This window comes from Panicum virgatum, chromosome 6K, assembly GCF_016808335.1.
Source record: "Panicum virgatum strain AP13 chromosome 6K, P.virgatum_v5, whole genome shotgun sequence".
NCBI lineage: Eukaryota > Viridiplantae > Streptophyta > Magnoliopsida > Poales > Poaceae > Panicum > Panicum virgatum.
In genome coordinates, this window is record NC_053141.1 from 41,709,021 (window position 1) to 41,723,857 (window position 14,837).

Consider the following 14,837-nt stretch of genomic DNA (forward strand, 5'->3'; position numbering starts at 1 on the left):
GCATTTTTAAAATTTTTACATCGCGCAAGGGGCCTGCTATTGGTTTCTGTTAAGGAATAACGCTTGCCGCGTGAGGGCGTTTGAGGGTTTTTATATATTTTTTAAGGAAAAGAACATGTACTACTAGCATCGCGAGGATTAGTACATGGAGCACGTGTCCCTCGGCGCGACACGCAAGCCGGGCACCCACCGGCGACCATTCCACCGCCGCGCTGCGCTGTTCGCGAAAGCCAAGTCCTTAATTAAACTCGAGATTATATTATTTATCCGGACAGCGACGCCCATCACCTCACCTCCTCACCTCTCTTCCCCCCCGGCATCGGCGGAGCCAGGCCAAGCTCCACCCCCAATTCGCCACTCGCTCACTCCCCCCTGCGAAACCCAAGGAATGGAACCCAAATCCACCACCCCTCTGCCGGCCCCCGTCATGGGCGCGCCCGTCGCGTACCCTCCGCCGCCGGCCGCCGCGTACGCCGCGGGGCCCTACGCCCACGCGCCGGCGGCCGCGCTCTACCCGCCGCCGCCGCCGCCGCCCCCTCCGCACCCCTCCGCCGCGGCGGTTGGGCAGCAGCTGGGCCCCGCGGCGCAGCAGCAGCTGAACCTCTTCTGGGCGGAGCAGTTCCGCGAGGTGGAGGCCACCACCGACTTCAAGAACCACAACCTGCCCCTGGCGCGCATCAAGAAGATCATGAAGGCGGACGAGGACGTCCGCATGATCGCCGCCGAGGCGCCCGTCGTCTTCGCCCGCGCCTGCGAGATGTTCATCCTCGAGCTCACGCACCGCGGCTGGGCGCACGCCGAGGAGAACAAGCGCCGCACGCTGCAGAAGTCCGACATCGCCGCCGCCGTCGCGCGCACCGAGGTCTTCGACTTCCTCGTCGACATCGTGCCGCGCGACGAGGCCAAGGACGCCGAGGCCGCCGCGGCCGCCGGCATGGGGGCCGGGATCCCGCACCCCGCCGCCGGCATGCCCGCCGCCGACCCCATGGGCTACTACTACGTCCAGCCGCAGTAAACCCATTTCCGTTCCTTGTCTTTTAATCTTAGCTTCGATCGAGCCTTGCGAGTTTTAGTAAATTGTTACTGAGAGTGCGCAGTTGTTTCCCTTGTTCTGTTGTTGCCGCCTAATAACTCTAAAGATGGCGTGATGATCATCTGATGTGCCCCCTCTTGAATACTCCCCAAGTTATTTGATTTCAGATTTGAGAGAGGTGAGCTGTCATAATTGAGAGAGGGACTGAGGGAGGCTGTGTGATGGTGATGATTCATGCGTAACTGAAACTCCTTCCATAATTATTAATCGTGTGCCACTCTCTGATTATTGTTATGCTTCATCTTGTCCAACTCCAACTGCTAGGAAATGTTTTATTACTATATCCTAAAGTTATGGTTGCATTGACCTATTATAGGTTAGAAATGCAATGTTTGTCAGTTGTAGCCCACCAGAGCTTTGTGTAATTTCAAGCTAAGCAAGGACGATCACTGGGTTGTTTCGAGGTGCATAATGGATATCATGTTTCCCCTCGGCACAACTTCAGGAAAGTGTTGTTTACGGAATTTTCAGAATATGAACGTCCGGACCTATGTCCTGTTTCTCAGGCCAATGTTCTTTGCCAAATTTTCAGAGTATGGACATGCTGTTCTTTGTGGACCTTGCAGTGCTCCTTGCAACGGCTGTTATGCAAGTTTTTTTAAAAAAAAAATTACAGCATAGCAAACTTCCCAACATTTCCTGTAGGTTTATGGGTGATTCTATTCATACTTATTTTTAAGTTGATGTCTCTTTCAGGGTATTTGGATGAAATGACTTGTTTCTAACAAATAACCATTCATTGTCTATTCAGTAACCATTTGTAAAACATTTTCCTACTAAATACTACAAGCTTCCAATATCCATGGTTTACTTTGGCTCTATTTATTACTCTGAATATATACTGCTATACTGGATTTGGTGTACTGAAATGGTGGGGTTTTAGCTTTATTTTGCTTAAGCATGTGCTGCAAACAAACACGCAATTGCTTTAGTTGCTTCTTTATGGAGTATAATCATGACTAGCACTTGCATTCGACCGTTCACGTGGTACCTCTCAGTGTCAGAGCTGTTTAATCTAATTGATTGCACTTTTAGATTTTTTTTAAACGTTTATCAGAGCATCGAAATTGCATTTTCAAAATTCTTGTTATAGGTTAAAATACTTGAAAATCGTTGTCCGCCTTAAACCCAGGTACTTGGTCCTGCTGCTCCATTGATTTGTAGTACATATTTAAGTCCAGGTACTTGGCTTGCAGCATTTTTTTGGGCAACACTACTGGAGGATGGTAAAAGGGATGCTGTTACGGAATTGCTGCATCTAGAAAAGAGTAGAATTTTTGTCATGAGCTAAGGCTCATAGGAGTTTTGAGGCACCAGGGCATGTTTGTCATAAGCTTGGCTCATAGAAAGTCGACTCCTGCCAGCAAAGTGGGTTGGCGAAGCGAATTTATCTGTAGCCGATTTAATATCCTGTTTGAGAGCCCTGAACAAGGACCATTTGCAAGCAAGATCACTGGAGCATATATTTGAAATTTTGAATTGGCTGAAAATGCATAAAATTTTCATGCTAGAAGGCCCAAACAAGAACACTAAGCGTTCTCATGCCAGAATATCAACTGAAGCTCCAGCCTCCAGGTACCGTAAAAATGACTACAAAGAATGTGCCCTTTCATCATTTCAGGGCAGGGGGAAAAATTCTAGTACGATGTTAAGCCTGTCGTTCCTAGTACTAGTAGCATCATCTCCCTCGACTCGGTTTCTTTTGCATGGGAGCACAAGCAATGATCTGTCCCCGATGCAGCGACGAACACTCTGCAGTTCCCCACTTGAGTTTTCCAATATCTGCTGAAAAAGCCGGTGACCCTGCAAAGCAAACAAGCGCAACTGCGTCAGGAACAACATTTCGTTCATGTACAACTCAATTCCAATTTTCTGGTGCTGAATTGCACAAAAAAACGCCTCTGTGTCATCACGTTCTAGGACTTTCCTTTAAAATTTGACGAAATCTTGACTGCAAACGAAATTCCAACTTACTCAAAGGGAATGGAAACTGGAACAAACAGGGGAGTAGATGCAGAACTCACTCGGCACTTGCACTTTGGCGTCCATCCTATGCGCAGAGGATGAACTTGCCGGAGGGCAACGCTGCGGCGGCGACGGCGAGCAGGCAGGCGGTGACGACGTTCTGCTGGCACCACCGGAGCGGCGCCCACGCGCCGGCGCCCTCGACGCTGGCGCACTTGGCCCTCGTCACCCCGTACTGCGGCTCCTTGGACAGGTCGAACGCGGCGCCCTTCATGCGCAGCTCCTGCACGGAGCGCGCCAGCGCGCGCGCGTCGCCGCGCTCCCGGCGCAGCCGCGCCGCGGCGCGCCAGTAGGCGCAGACCCGCAGCTGCACGGCCGCGGCGAGCGCGAGGGAGGCCGCCAGGGACAGGGACGACGGCGCCCACCACCTCCTGCACGCGGCGCTCGCCGGGCCTCCGCCGCCGCCGGCGTCGATCGAGGAGGGGGCGCCGGCCACGGAGGCGGCGAAGAGGACCGCGAGGGCGAGGCCGTGGAAGGCGAGGAACGCCGCGCAGAGGTAGAAGGCATCCCGGCGCGCCGCGTCCATGCGCGCCTCCAGCGCGCACGCGCGGCGGCCCAGGCGGTCCTCCTCCCGCTGCCACAGCTTGAGCAGGAGCAGGTGGCCCGCGCTCCCCGCGATTTCCCCGAGCGGGTGGGCCCCGCCCGCCTCCGCATCCGCCACTGCCACCTTGTCGAGGGACGCGGCTGCCTCCGCCTCGCCCCCGTCGACGGAGACCGGGATCTCCACGATGTGGGCGTCGTTCTTGGCCGGCTCCGCCATGGCAGCAGAGGTTTCTTGGCTTCTTGGTCCGAGAACGGATCTTTGCGGGGGGAGGAAACAGGGAAAGAGACGATCTCCTGGGGAAAGATCCGAGTTCGATGTGAGATTGGAGTCGGGAGAGGGAAGCAGAGATGGCAAGGCGAGGGTCGAAGCACGATGATCTCTGGGTTGGGTGGGTTGGGCGCGGCGCGGCGGCTTACGGCAAGGAGAGGATTGTGCTGCGTCCAACGGTCGAGTGGCCCAGCGCTTTTGCCAGGGAGGACGGAGGAGGCAGGCAACGGTCAGATCCTTTGCGGGCCTGGAATCTTGGTCGGATCGCAAAGGGCCTGAGAAGATGGGCCGCAAAGCGCAGGCAGCAGGCCCATATCCTGAACAGCAGGCCCAAAACACGAGCGCTGCAGATTCGAGAGGACAGACAGGAGAACGCCGTCCAAAAAAGAAATTTCGTCCGAGTGTGACGTCCGGGAGATCAAGCGCGCGTCACCAGCATCCGACCGACGCGCTCGGCGTGCGCGGCGGATGACCCCGGCGAGAACCCGATGCTGCGGCACGGCGGATGTCACGGCCAGGATAATATTCTCCGGCGGGCCCTCATCAAGGATTCAAGGGCATCGGCACCCGGCAGCACCGCGCCGCCGGGGCTCTCGTGGCCGCTCTGTTATCTGTCACCGTCAACCTCCGGCTCCACGGCGAGCACCGCTGGCAAGCCGTCGTGCAGGAGCCGGGCAGCAAGGGCAGGGCGATTCACGGCCTCGCGATCGTCTGTCTATAAGTATCCGCCTGCCGGGCCGCCTTGTTTTCCCCCACAAGGACGGGAGACGTGGCCTGCCTTACTCTGCTCCCGCTTCCATGGCGCGCTTCGCTGCCCTCCTCCTCGCCGCCGCCGCCGCCGCCGTGCTAGCGGTAATGGCCGGAGAATTTGCTGGTCGATGCACGCGTTTTAATTCTCCGGTCGTATAGTTGAAGTACGTGACTAGAAAGAACACTGACGAGTCTCTTCAGGCTGGGCGTCTGACACATGCGTCGCCGTCGACGGCCGAGGTGTTCTGGCGCGCCGTCCTGCCGGGCTCCGCCGTGCCGGACGCCGTTCTCCGGCTCCTCCGCCCCGGTCGGTTATCCTCGATTCCTCGCATTTCGTTGATTTCACCTGGCCGACGGCATCAGACACGGTTCATGGTCATGGTCTCGTGGATGGTGCAGGCAACAACTTCGTAAGCGAAGCCGAGGCCGAGGGCGCGGGGGCACCGAACGGCCCGTTCGATTACCAGAACTACGAGCGCTCGTCGGCTCCGTACGGCTACGACTACAAGCCATCGTCGGCGCCGTACGGCTACGACTACAAGGCGCCGAGCGAGGGCGGCGAGGCGGCGCCCGGCGAGCACCACCGCCACGCGGGCGGCGGGGCGGCGGCCACGACGACGACGACGACGGTGTTCTTCCACGAGGAGGCGGTGCGCGTGGGCGAGCGCCTGCGGTTCCGCTTCCCGGCCGCGGCGCCCGCGGCGCTGGGCTTCCTGCCGCGCCACGTCGCGGACGCCATCCCGTTCGCGACGCCGGCGCTGCCGGCCGCCCTCGCGCTGCTCGGCGTCGCGCCGGGCACCGCCCAGGCCGCCGCCATGGCGGAGACGCTGCGCACGTGCGAGCTGCCCCCGCTCGCGGGGGAGGCCAGGTTCTGCGCCACGTCGCTGGAGGCCCTGGTCGAGCGCGCCATGGCGGCGCTCGGCACGCGCCGCGTCAGGGCGGTGACCTCCACCCTGCCCCGCGCCGGCGCGCCGGCGCGGGAGTACACCGTCCGCGCCGTGCGCCCCGTCGACGGCGCCAGCTTCGTGGCGTGCCACGACGAGGCGTACCCGTACACCGTGTACCGGTGCCACGGCACCGGCCCGGCCAGGGCGTACATGGTGGAGATGGAGGGCGCCGGCGGGGGCGCCGTCACCGTGGCCACCGTCTGCCACACCGACACGTCCCGGTGGAACCCAGAGCACGTCTCCTTCAAGCTCCTCGGCACCAAGCCCGGCAGCGCGCCCATCTGCCACCTCATGCCGTACGGCCACATAATCTGGGCCAAGAACGTGAAGCGCTCGCCGGCATGAGGAGCGGAGCACCATTCCTGCCGTACCATTTTCTGATCGATGCCGTGTGCCGTATCTATTTGTGGTGTTGTTCGTGCCACCTAGACTGCTCTTGTACCTCTGCAGTTCGTGGCGACTAGTCTGCAATAAAAGGACTGATTGTGCTTTGCGTTTTACTGCTAAACCAGTAACACAGTACCACACAATAATCTGCATATTCGTAAACGTGTGAGACTATTGACAAAGAACTGGAACTGAATAGGTATAGCAAAGGAATCCCAATCACAAATGGTTGTTACGAGAGAGTGAGAAAAATGTGTTATATGTGACCGTGAAATTACATTAACATTCATGCCAGAAATTACTCCGTCATTTGATCCAGTGCAGCAAAGATGGCAATGCACCATGAAGTGATCATCTCATTCTGAACAAAGACAAGAAATACCAGTGGAACTGCAATCGTATTGAAACTTGATCAAGCACTTACGAGCTACAATACTAAGCAATTTTCACTAATTGTTCAAAACATGCAGCAAACCAGCAAGCGTGCCATTTCCACTCCAATACAATTTGTGGAGCACCCAGAGTAAGCGTATCCTCATTGCACATTTGCACCTAAACCCTTACAAAGCCGGATTGTAATATCTAGATTGAATGCAGCAGTTACAACTCAGAACAACTGGAACTGGAAAAGGATACTGCTTCTAGTGGGGGATACTGCACTCCATCTACCTGCAACTGAAACATCTCTAGTTGATCAAAATTCACCTCAAATGGTAAACTGTGCATATCTCAGGGTGAACGATGTGTGGCATGCACACTTGCGTACAAATCTCTAGTTCGTGGAATACATTAATCAATCTTCACTGATGAGAAGAGGTAGTGCACAAAGGCAAACGACGTCAAAAAGCCAATGGTTCCAGTTGCTAGCATGATTGCAAATGCCATGAGGAATGAATAGCCGACATAAAGCATTGCAGAGACAGGCCCGCTCAGGCTTCTGAGGTCAAAGACCAAGTAGTTGATGGAATAGAGGAACACATAGAGCGCAACAGATCCTGAGGCAAAGAAAGCCTTCCACCACCACCTCCAGTCCTCCACACAGAGATTCATGTATGTCAGGACAACAGACACCTCAGCGCAGACAACGACAAGCAGCAGCAGGACAATCAGCAGGAAGCCAAACACATAGTAAAACCTTCCAAGCCAGATGCTTGATAGAATGAAGAAGAGCTCAATAAACAGGGTTCCAAATGGTAGCGTCCCTGCACCAAGTACAAGAAGCCATGATGGATACTTCCTTGCAGGGATCTCTCTAGGGATCTGATTGGTTCTAACAGGGAATTCTATTTGCTCCGCTCTTGTACCCAGAAAGCCACCAACAAGAGTCAATGGTACAGAAATGCAGAACCATAGAGCCAGAAGGGTGAAAAAAAGTGAGATAGGTAAAGCCCCAGTGCTGTCGCTTTTCCACAACACAAAGTTTAAGACAGTCAGGACCGTGAACATGACACCAGGGAAAAAGCAGGCAGTCAACCAGGACACTGATCTCCAACCTTCAGATGTGCCCTTAATAGTCCTCCAGAACCGAACACTGACATACCCAGCTGCAATACCAAGAAAAAGATAGAGAACAATCATCCCAGTAAGAAGCATTCCTCTTGAGGCTGGAGACATGAACCCAAGTGTGGCAAAAACAATTGTTACGATTGCCATGCCCAAGATCTGAACCCCATCACCGATCATTATGCACAACAGCTTGGAGCAAGTTGGCTCTCTGAATACATCTCCAACTACAAGCTTCCACCCAGATAGTTCCTCATTCATCTGTGCTTGTGCTTCCTTGTCAAGCTCTTCATACCTGGTCAGGTCCCGCCTGACAGTTCTGAGGAATATAACAAAGACAATTCCAGCCAAGAACAAGATCACCATGAGGGAGTTCATTATCGAGAACCAGTGGAACTTAGACCCAGCCTCCATCTTCAGATAAGCATCCCACCTAGATGGCCACCTGATATCGCTCTTCACAAACTCGACATCATAAGTGAAAGTAATCCTCTCCTGTTGCCTGATCACTTGGGCCTTCTTAAGCTCCACAGGGCAGTCCACTGGGTCAATGCTGTCGTACATGTTAAGCTTAGAGAAATCCTCAGCATTACGTTTCACACTGCAAGGCACAACCTGAAATCCAACAATCTGATACCCAGACATCCCCTTCTTGTCTATCTCTGAGATGACACCAGATCCTTCTTCTCCGGTGCCAATGATTTCCACATTGCTGCCCTCATACTCGTGGACCAAGACCTTAAACTTCAAATGGTTGATGATATAATCCTCTGAGCTACCGGCTGGAGAGTAACCAACGGGGAATCCAGTCCACTGTACTGTGACACCATTCTGCTCAGTGAAACGCATGACAGGCAGATTGTCCAGCATCATGTTGACCTGGTAAAGATCGCGGGCGCGCTGCTTAAGGAGCTTTGCATCATTCTCATTAAGCCCTTTCGTGGTGCAGAGGAAGAGGGACTCATTAACATTGACACGGAACCGGTAGGGTGAGTTGTCAATCTGGTCACCCATCAGCAACTCACCCAGATTCTCGGCGCTCTTCTTGATGCCACCCTTGGGCCGGCAGTACGGCAGGCTGTAGTAGTTGAAAGGCATCTCCGTCTCAATGGACGTGAGCGAGTTCACCTTGGCAGATATCGACTCGCCTTGGGAGTATGTGTGCATGTAGCTGCCCGGCAAGTAGAATGCATTGCCTGGTGAGACCGCCAGTAACAGCACAGTCCATAACAGCGGAGCCATAAAACAGGAATTGTGCTGCGCCCCAGCCATCTGAAGCACAAACTGTCCAACACCTAGGACATGCGCGAGCCAACCTGTAACCAAAAATGAACTAATGTTACATAGACCAAGGACTGAATATTATCCCAAATCGTGGTTCCTCAAGCGCCATCGTTTGGACAGAACAGAACTGAACTTATAATGCAATCGCAGAAATCTAGTACATAATTTTCTTGCGTAGGATGTCGCAAACCCCCTCTACTCCCAGAAAAATCTAAAACATTCACAGCCTGCATAAAACATAAAGCCAAACTAGCACAGCAATTTGTACACACAAGAATATGTGAATTCTGCAGTAACATCCCCAACAGGTATACATGACGAGGCACTTGTCAGCAGCTAAGACATTGCAAAACTTCATGCCAAAACCTAACTAGGCATGCCACTTTTTCAGCCATACCCTATGTTAGCCACTTGATGAACATGCATGCCATTTTTTTCAGTCATACCCTAAGTTTCTAACACGCCCAAAAATGTAAAGTATGCCACAAATTGAGACACTGTGTGACTGCAAACCACTAAGCAAGCAAGGTATAGCTACATAAGCAGCGAGCACCTAGAACAAGTTCAATACCAGAACGAGGGCGGGCCGAAAACAGGTGCAACCGTCCCTCTGGGAATCTGAAGTACACTTCCACAGAACCGTTCCAACACCACACCCCAAGTTTCACAAGCAGCCGACCCGCACAAACCATGCGCACCTGAACCATCAACCCCCAACTCCACAAAGCCTCTCCCAGCAGGAATCCCAGCGCGGCCCGCGCCACGAACGAAGCAGCGCTGCCTAATTTGTCCAGAAGCTCGAGGATCTGTCTAAACGAGCCAAGAGATCTACAGCAGGCAACCGCGCGAGAGCCAGAACCGGCAGATTAAACCGCAGCTTCTACGCCCGAGCCCCGCGAGGAAGCGACAGCGGGCGGCGGGCGTGCCGAGGAGGTTCTAGAACGGAAGCGCGAGGGGAGGAAGCGTACCTGGCGCGCCGGGCGTGCGGAAGCGGGAGGGCGGCTGGCCGGGAGATGGGCGTGGCGTCGGAGGGGACGGGGAGGTGAGGTGGGAAGATGCGCAGGCGCAGAGAAAAGAGTTGTTGTTGGGTGGGGTGGTGGGGTCCGGCTGTGCTGGGGGTGGCGCATCGATAATCTTCTCGGTGATGGGCCTGGGCCGCCTGTGCATCTCCTTGCTGTGGTGGACGTGGATCTGATTCTCTCCTGCTTTCGGCACCTCCTTTTTCTCGTGGCGCGCCACGTTTTGCTATTCTGGTACAGCGCAGTATGATGACGAGATCTGGGTAAACTTGGGTGCGGAACGAGCCACTCAACTCAGAAAAGTTACCAAAACCAGCCGAGAGTGGCAGATGCTGACCTGCGTTGTGTTGGTGAGCCGAATAGCAAGACTAGGGAGTAGAGAGAGCTGAACGCCAGAGGGACACATGGACAATGATGCGGCGTAGAATGACTGTGCTCGGAATGTCTTTGATGTTAGGGGCCCAAGAATGACCGTGCCTCGGGCCCAGGAAGAGAACTAGACCAATGCTGTAACTCCGAGCCCAGGAATTCATTAGCAATGAGCTCAAAGAAGCCACCGCGAGCTGCTGGATGGGGCAGGCCAGATTTTATTCGGCCCATCAAAATAAGGCCCACTTGTCTGCCTCCGTTTCCTCTTCCACCTACCTGATCTGTGAAAATTGAGAAGCTCCTCAGATGCTAGTACGTGGTGTAGGAGTGTAGGAGTAGGACTATAGGAGCTCCATTAGCGGATCCTCCGTGAAAGCGACCAGCCGACCACGTTGAGCCGTGCCGCCGGCCGCATTAGTTGCCGCCCGCCGGCGCACGCACGCGCCGCCGACGGTTGCGTACGGCGGCGCGCGTGACGAATTTACGCCCGCCGCGGCGGCTAGCGCCAAGTGCCGGGCAGCCCAAGCAGGCGGGGGCGGGGGCCCCGCGCACGTTCCGCGTACTCCCACCCTCCGGCGCGCCACCGCTGGAACCGTGGACGCATTCACTCCTCCTACGCCCCCGCCACGGCCACGGAAGACGCGCGCAACAGTGCGCGGCACGGGATCCGACGCGCTCCGCGCCATCCATCCATCCATCCTTCCTCTTCCTCCCCTGCGGCGCCTGGCCCGGCCGCGGCGCCGGGGCCGGGCCTGTGGAATACGTGTTCGTTCGTTCATCGATTGACTGGAGGCGGAGTAAATGGCTCTACATTCCTGCTGCCGTGGAGCTGCGCGGAGCGGATGTGAAGCCTCCCTGACACGACGCCTTTAACCTCGCCGGGCACGAGCGCCGGCGAGCGGCAGCGAGGAATTAACCGCGCCGGGAAGGAATTGAAGGGCCCTGTTTGGATGAAAATAGCACAAGTAGCACAAAAATTTTGACCAATAATTAGAGGTACTAAATAAAGGTAATTTACAAAACTAACTCCACAGCGCTGTACTACTTCGCGAGACGAACCTAATGAGGTTTTTGACCGCACGATTCGAGAATGGTTACTGTAGCATCACTGTAGCCAATCATCGATTAATTACTATCATTAGATTCGTCGTGAAAAGTTACACTCATCCGTGAAAAGGTTTTGCAAATAAACTTCGTTTAGTATTCCATGCATTGAAGATTTTTTTTTCGGGAATTGTGTGCTTGTAGTACTAGAGCTAAACCAAACAGGGCCAAGGAGCATGCCGCATCCGGTCGGAGCGATTTTACAATTTGCGGAGCAGAAGCAGAAGCAGAAGCAGAACGAACGTAGGCGCACAGTGATCAGAGTTAACGCGGCTGCCTGCCTCTGCCTGCCTGCGCAGACCAGCTGCAGGAGCACTGGGTGCGGCTGGGGTTGATGCGGCCCGGGGCGGCCGGGCAAGCGGCGCTACAGGAGAAGAATCTCTCTCACCAGCCGCGCGTCCTGTGCGCGATAGCTCATCACCCGGCGTCCCAGCCGCGCCGCGCGTCGCGCGCTGCTGCCCCACTGCCGTGTCGCGTCGCGTCGCGAGCTGCCCGGCTACGGCCAGCGCGGCACATGCACGCCCCGGGCGTCGCGGCCGGCGGCCGGCCTCGGCTGCTGCTGGCTTCCATTTAACCAGGCTCGCCTACGGCTGGCTGGGAGAGTGGGAGACGGGCCGGCCGGCCGCGGCATCCGATGCCCCGACGTTCGGCGGCGGCGACGGGACGCTCGCGGGAGCAAGCGAGCGCAGGCCACATCGCATCTTTCTGGTCAAAGAGAACCGGTGGACGCCGACTCGTGACACGACTGGCGGTGGTGCCTTGTCTCGTCCCGCACTCTCGCTGCGCTACGACGGTGGAGCTTTTCCGTTGCGTCCCGTCCGGTCCGGGCATCGCGCGAACGTTTACCGGCTCTGACAAGTGGCGCACCTAGTAACAGACAGACAGATTGCCAGATCGGGTTAGTAGGTGCCAGCGCCGCTACTGTGCCGGCATTGCCTAGTGGCGCCCCGTAGTGTCAGGTAGGCAGGAGGAGGCTGCTCCCGGAGTTTTTACCGACTGCTCCGTTTCCAGTTTTTGAAAAAATGGTCGCCCTGACTGAAAATGGCAATGGAATGCTCCTTGTACTACACTACGAGGATTCCCTTTCTCAAAACAAAGGAGTACTTACCACTCTCATCCCTCATCAGTACGAAACTACGCAAGTACGTGACCCCCGGCCAGCGGCATTGATGGCGAGAGGCTGGGCAGGGGAGCCGGCCGCGCTCACGTGCCTGCCGCGATACCACACGCCCGTGTTGGCCGCTTGGCATCGATGTCGCGCCGAGGCGCCTGGACGCAGCCCCACTCCCACGTCGCCGGAGCCCCCTCCCGCCCCCACCTCCTCGGCCCTCCTCGCCGCGCGGCATCCCCACAAGGCAGCCCCGCCGGCCGGCCGCTAGTCCATCACTGCACCTGCGCCGGTTCGTTAGAGTTTCGTTCCGGGCTATCGTTCCCGCCGCGACCGCGCCGAGCCACGCGGCGTACGACGACGGCTCCGCCCAATCCGTGGGGCATCATGAGCTCATGACACGGCCCAGCTCGTGAGCGGCCTCCCTCCCGGCGCCGGTGATCCATCCTGGACCAATTACGAGGCCATCATCAGCCGCCGCCACCTGGGTATCCATCATCATCATCATAACCCGGGCCGGCGGCCGCACGCCTCCGCCCGCGCGCGTGCCGGCCAAACCGCTAGAAATTACGAGGTAATCATGGCGGCCCGGCTGCCGGTGGGGACGGCGGAGCACGCGCGCGCCGGCGCGTCTTTTTTACGGCCAGGCTGGCTCGGAGAGAGCCTCCGCTCGGATTTACGGGCGCCGGGAGCCGGGCCCCGCCGCGCCGGCGCGCTCTTTCTGGCAGCGGAGATGGCGGCAAAAGGGCATCACGAGGCGACGCCGTTGCACCAGCCACCAGCAGGGCGACGCCGGGCCGATGCAGAGCCGCACCAGAGGCCAGGGACAGGGAGGCCTTGCCAAGTTGGCCTGCTGGCTGGCATGCTCGGCGCAGCGCGGAGGTCGTCGGCTTCCACTTTACCCAGCTGCTCCCCCCTGCGCAGCCCGCACCGAGCGAGGCGTCCCGTCCTGTTACAGGCCATGTCTAGGGCTTGTTTAGTTCCTAAAAAGTTTTGGATTTTGATATCGTAGTAATTTTATTGTTATTTGATAATTAATATTCAATTATAAATTAATTAGGCTTAAAAAATTTGTCTCGTCGTATACAGCTAAACTGTGTAATGAGTTATTTTTTCAACTACATTTAATACTCAATGCATACTATGTCTAAAGATTCGATGTGATCTGCACTGTAGAAAAATTTTTGGGAACTAAACAGGGTTAGTTTCCCCGTGAAATTTTTTGCACAAAAAGACGAATGCATACATAGAGTACTAAACGAAGTTTATTTGTGAAACTTTTTTACGGATGGGTGTAACTTTATGAGCCGAATCTAATGAGCCAAGTTCCACCATGATTGGCTACAATGATGCTACAATAACCGCCCTAATTATTCTCTAATCGTGCGGTCAAATGATTTATTAGCTACACCATAATTTTGGAGGTTATTTTGTGATTAGACTTCATTTAATACCTCTAATTAGTAGTCAAAGGGTTGAAAAATTTTCATGAAAACATTTTCACCCCTAACCAAACATGGCCACTGTTTTGCTATGCGAAGCGGTAGTGTTGCAGCTGCTGTTGCTGCGTAGGAGTAGGTGACAGGAACGCGACGCTGCGGCCTGTGCAGCGGCGAGCTCCCGGCGAGGCGTGCATCGCGGCCGCCGGCGTCAGAGGGTGAGAAAGGCAGAGGTGCCGCGCTGTACGAAAGAACGCTCCGCGCACTGTTGCCTGGGTCCGCGACACCACGGCAGCGCGAGGCCTCGTACGTCCCTGCGGACTCTGGACGAGAGCTCCGTGCGCAGGAAACAGAATGGGGGCAGCGTGGCAGCGAGAGCCGAGCACCCCAGACAGAGGCCCTGACCAAACCACGCACACGGGCACCAAGCCACCAACGCTATGCATCCGTGCATGCCCAGCGCGCTCGCTTGCTTGGCCGCTCGTAGCCTCGTCTTTTTTTTTTTTTGAAAGGAATAGCCTCGTCTCGTCTACTAGACCCGTAGGCAGATCGCCGGTCGATGCGAGCGTGCTGCGGGCAGCGACGGGGCAGTCAGAGCCCGTGAGGAGAGAAGCAGGGGAGGCACGCGCGCGCGAACGAGACGGACGCATCCGCCCTCCGCCGATCGGGCCAAGACACGCGTCCGTGTCGATCTCCTGTTCACGTAGCCCACTTTTGTACGCACGCCACACACACTGGCACGTACAGGCCTGGCTACATTTGTACGTACTCTACTTCGCAGCTCACAGCTGACACGAAAGGAACCCTCCTCGGCCACACCGGTTTACTGAAACGATACTGAACCGTGTGCCGTGCTCTGTGTGTGGGGGCAAAGAGAGCAGCGTTCCCTTGGTCCTATGCGCGTGTCGTTTGCGCGTGACCGTGCCGGCAAAAAGATGCATCGGCTCGGAGCCAAGCCCAGGAGGGTTAGAGCAACTCAAAAAGAGTAGTTATTTTTG

The 14,837-nt window shown here is 56.0% G+C and overlaps 4 protein-coding genes across 5 annotated transcripts; 2 read left to right on the forward strand and 2 right to left on the reverse strand.

Moving 5' to 3' along the window:
- The first annotated feature begins 271 nt into the window (after nucleotides 1–271).
- Nucleotides 272–1,334, forward strand: LOC120713676 (nuclear transcription factor Y subunit C-6-like). Its single transcript, XM_039999618.1, has one exon. The coding sequence runs from the start codon at nucleotides 389–391 to the stop codon at nucleotides 1,013–1,015; it is 627 nt and encodes a 208-aa protein (XP_039855552.1). The 5' UTR covers nucleotides 272–388; the 3' UTR covers nucleotides 1,016–1,334.
- A 1,196-nt stretch (nucleotides 1,335–2,530) lies between these two features.
- On the reverse strand, nucleotides 2,531–4,091 carry LOC120713677. 2 transcript variants are annotated; one of them, XR_005691237.1, is made up of 3 exons: nucleotides 3,118–4,091; nucleotides 2,802–2,896; nucleotides 2,531–2,740 (listed from the first exon to the last, which is right to left on the reverse strand). XR_005691237.1 is itself a non-coding variant. In XM_039999619.1 (2 exons), exon 1 carries the CDS (start codon nucleotides 3,876–3,878, stop codon nucleotides 3,144–3,146), a length of 735 nt encoding a protein of 244 aa, XP_039855553.1. In that variant the 5' UTR covers nucleotides 3,879–4,091; the 3' UTR covers nucleotides 2,531–2,896; nucleotides 3,118–3,143. The 2 variants fall into 2 exon arrangements, 1 of the variants encoding a protein (XP_039855553.1); XM_039999619.1 differs by having other exon boundaries at nucleotides 2,531–2,896.
- A 505-nt stretch (nucleotides 4,092–4,596) lies between these two features.
- On the forward strand, nucleotides 4,597–6,126 carry LOC120713680 (BURP domain-containing protein 13-like). The gene is made up of 3 exons (XM_039999621.1): nucleotides 4,597–4,781; nucleotides 4,881–4,986; nucleotides 5,079–6,126. Exons 1-3 carry the CDS (start codon nucleotides 4,728–4,730, stop codon nucleotides 5,969–5,971), a joined length of 1,053 nt encoding a protein of 350 aa, XP_039855555.1. The 5' UTR covers nucleotides 4,597–4,727; the 3' UTR covers nucleotides 5,972–6,126.
- Nucleotides 6,127–6,392: 266 nt separating this feature from the next.
- On the reverse strand, nucleotides 6,393–9,925 carry LOC120713679 (transmembrane 9 superfamily member 12-like). The gene is made up of 2 exons (XM_039999620.1): nucleotides 9,769–9,925; nucleotides 6,393–8,832 (listed from the first exon to the last, which is right to left on the reverse strand). The coding sequence occupies exon 2, from the start codon at nucleotides 8,786–8,788 to the stop codon at nucleotides 6,803–6,805; it is 1,986 nt and encodes a 661-aa protein (XP_039855554.1). The 5' UTR covers nucleotides 8,789–8,832; nucleotides 9,769–9,925; the 3' UTR covers nucleotides 6,393–6,802.
- Nucleotides 9,926–14,837: the final 4,912 nt, after the last annotated feature.

What these genes read in the sequence shown, in the direction of transcription:
- LOC120713679 (XM_039999620.1), bottom strand. Translation starts at nt 8,788, where the DNA reads ATGGCTGGGGCGCAGCACAATTCCTGTTTTATGGCTCCGCTGTTATGG.
- LOC120713680 (XM_039999621.1), top strand. Translation starts at nt 4,728, where the DNA reads ATGGCGCGCTTCGCTGCCCTCCTCCTCGCCGCCGCCGCCGCCGCCGTG. An exon ending in CCGCCGCCGCCGTGCTAGCG is followed by an intron (nt 4,782 to 4,880) that starts GTAATGGCCGGA and finishes GAGTCTCTTCAG; the next exon opens with GCTGGGCGTCTGACACATGC. An exon ending in TCTCCGGCTCCTCCGCCCCG is followed by an intron (nt 4,987 to 5,078) that starts GTCGGTTATCCT and finishes TGGATGGTGCAG; the next exon opens with GCAACAACTTCGTAAGCGAA.
- LOC120713677 (XM_039999619.1), bottom strand. Translation starts at nt 3,878, where the DNA reads ATGGCGGAGCCGGCCAAGAACGACGCCCACATCGTGGAGATCCCGGTC.
- LOC120713676 (XM_039999618.1), top strand. Translation starts at nt 389, where the DNA reads ATGGAACCCAAATCCACCACCCCTCTGCCGGCCCCCGTCATGGGCGCG.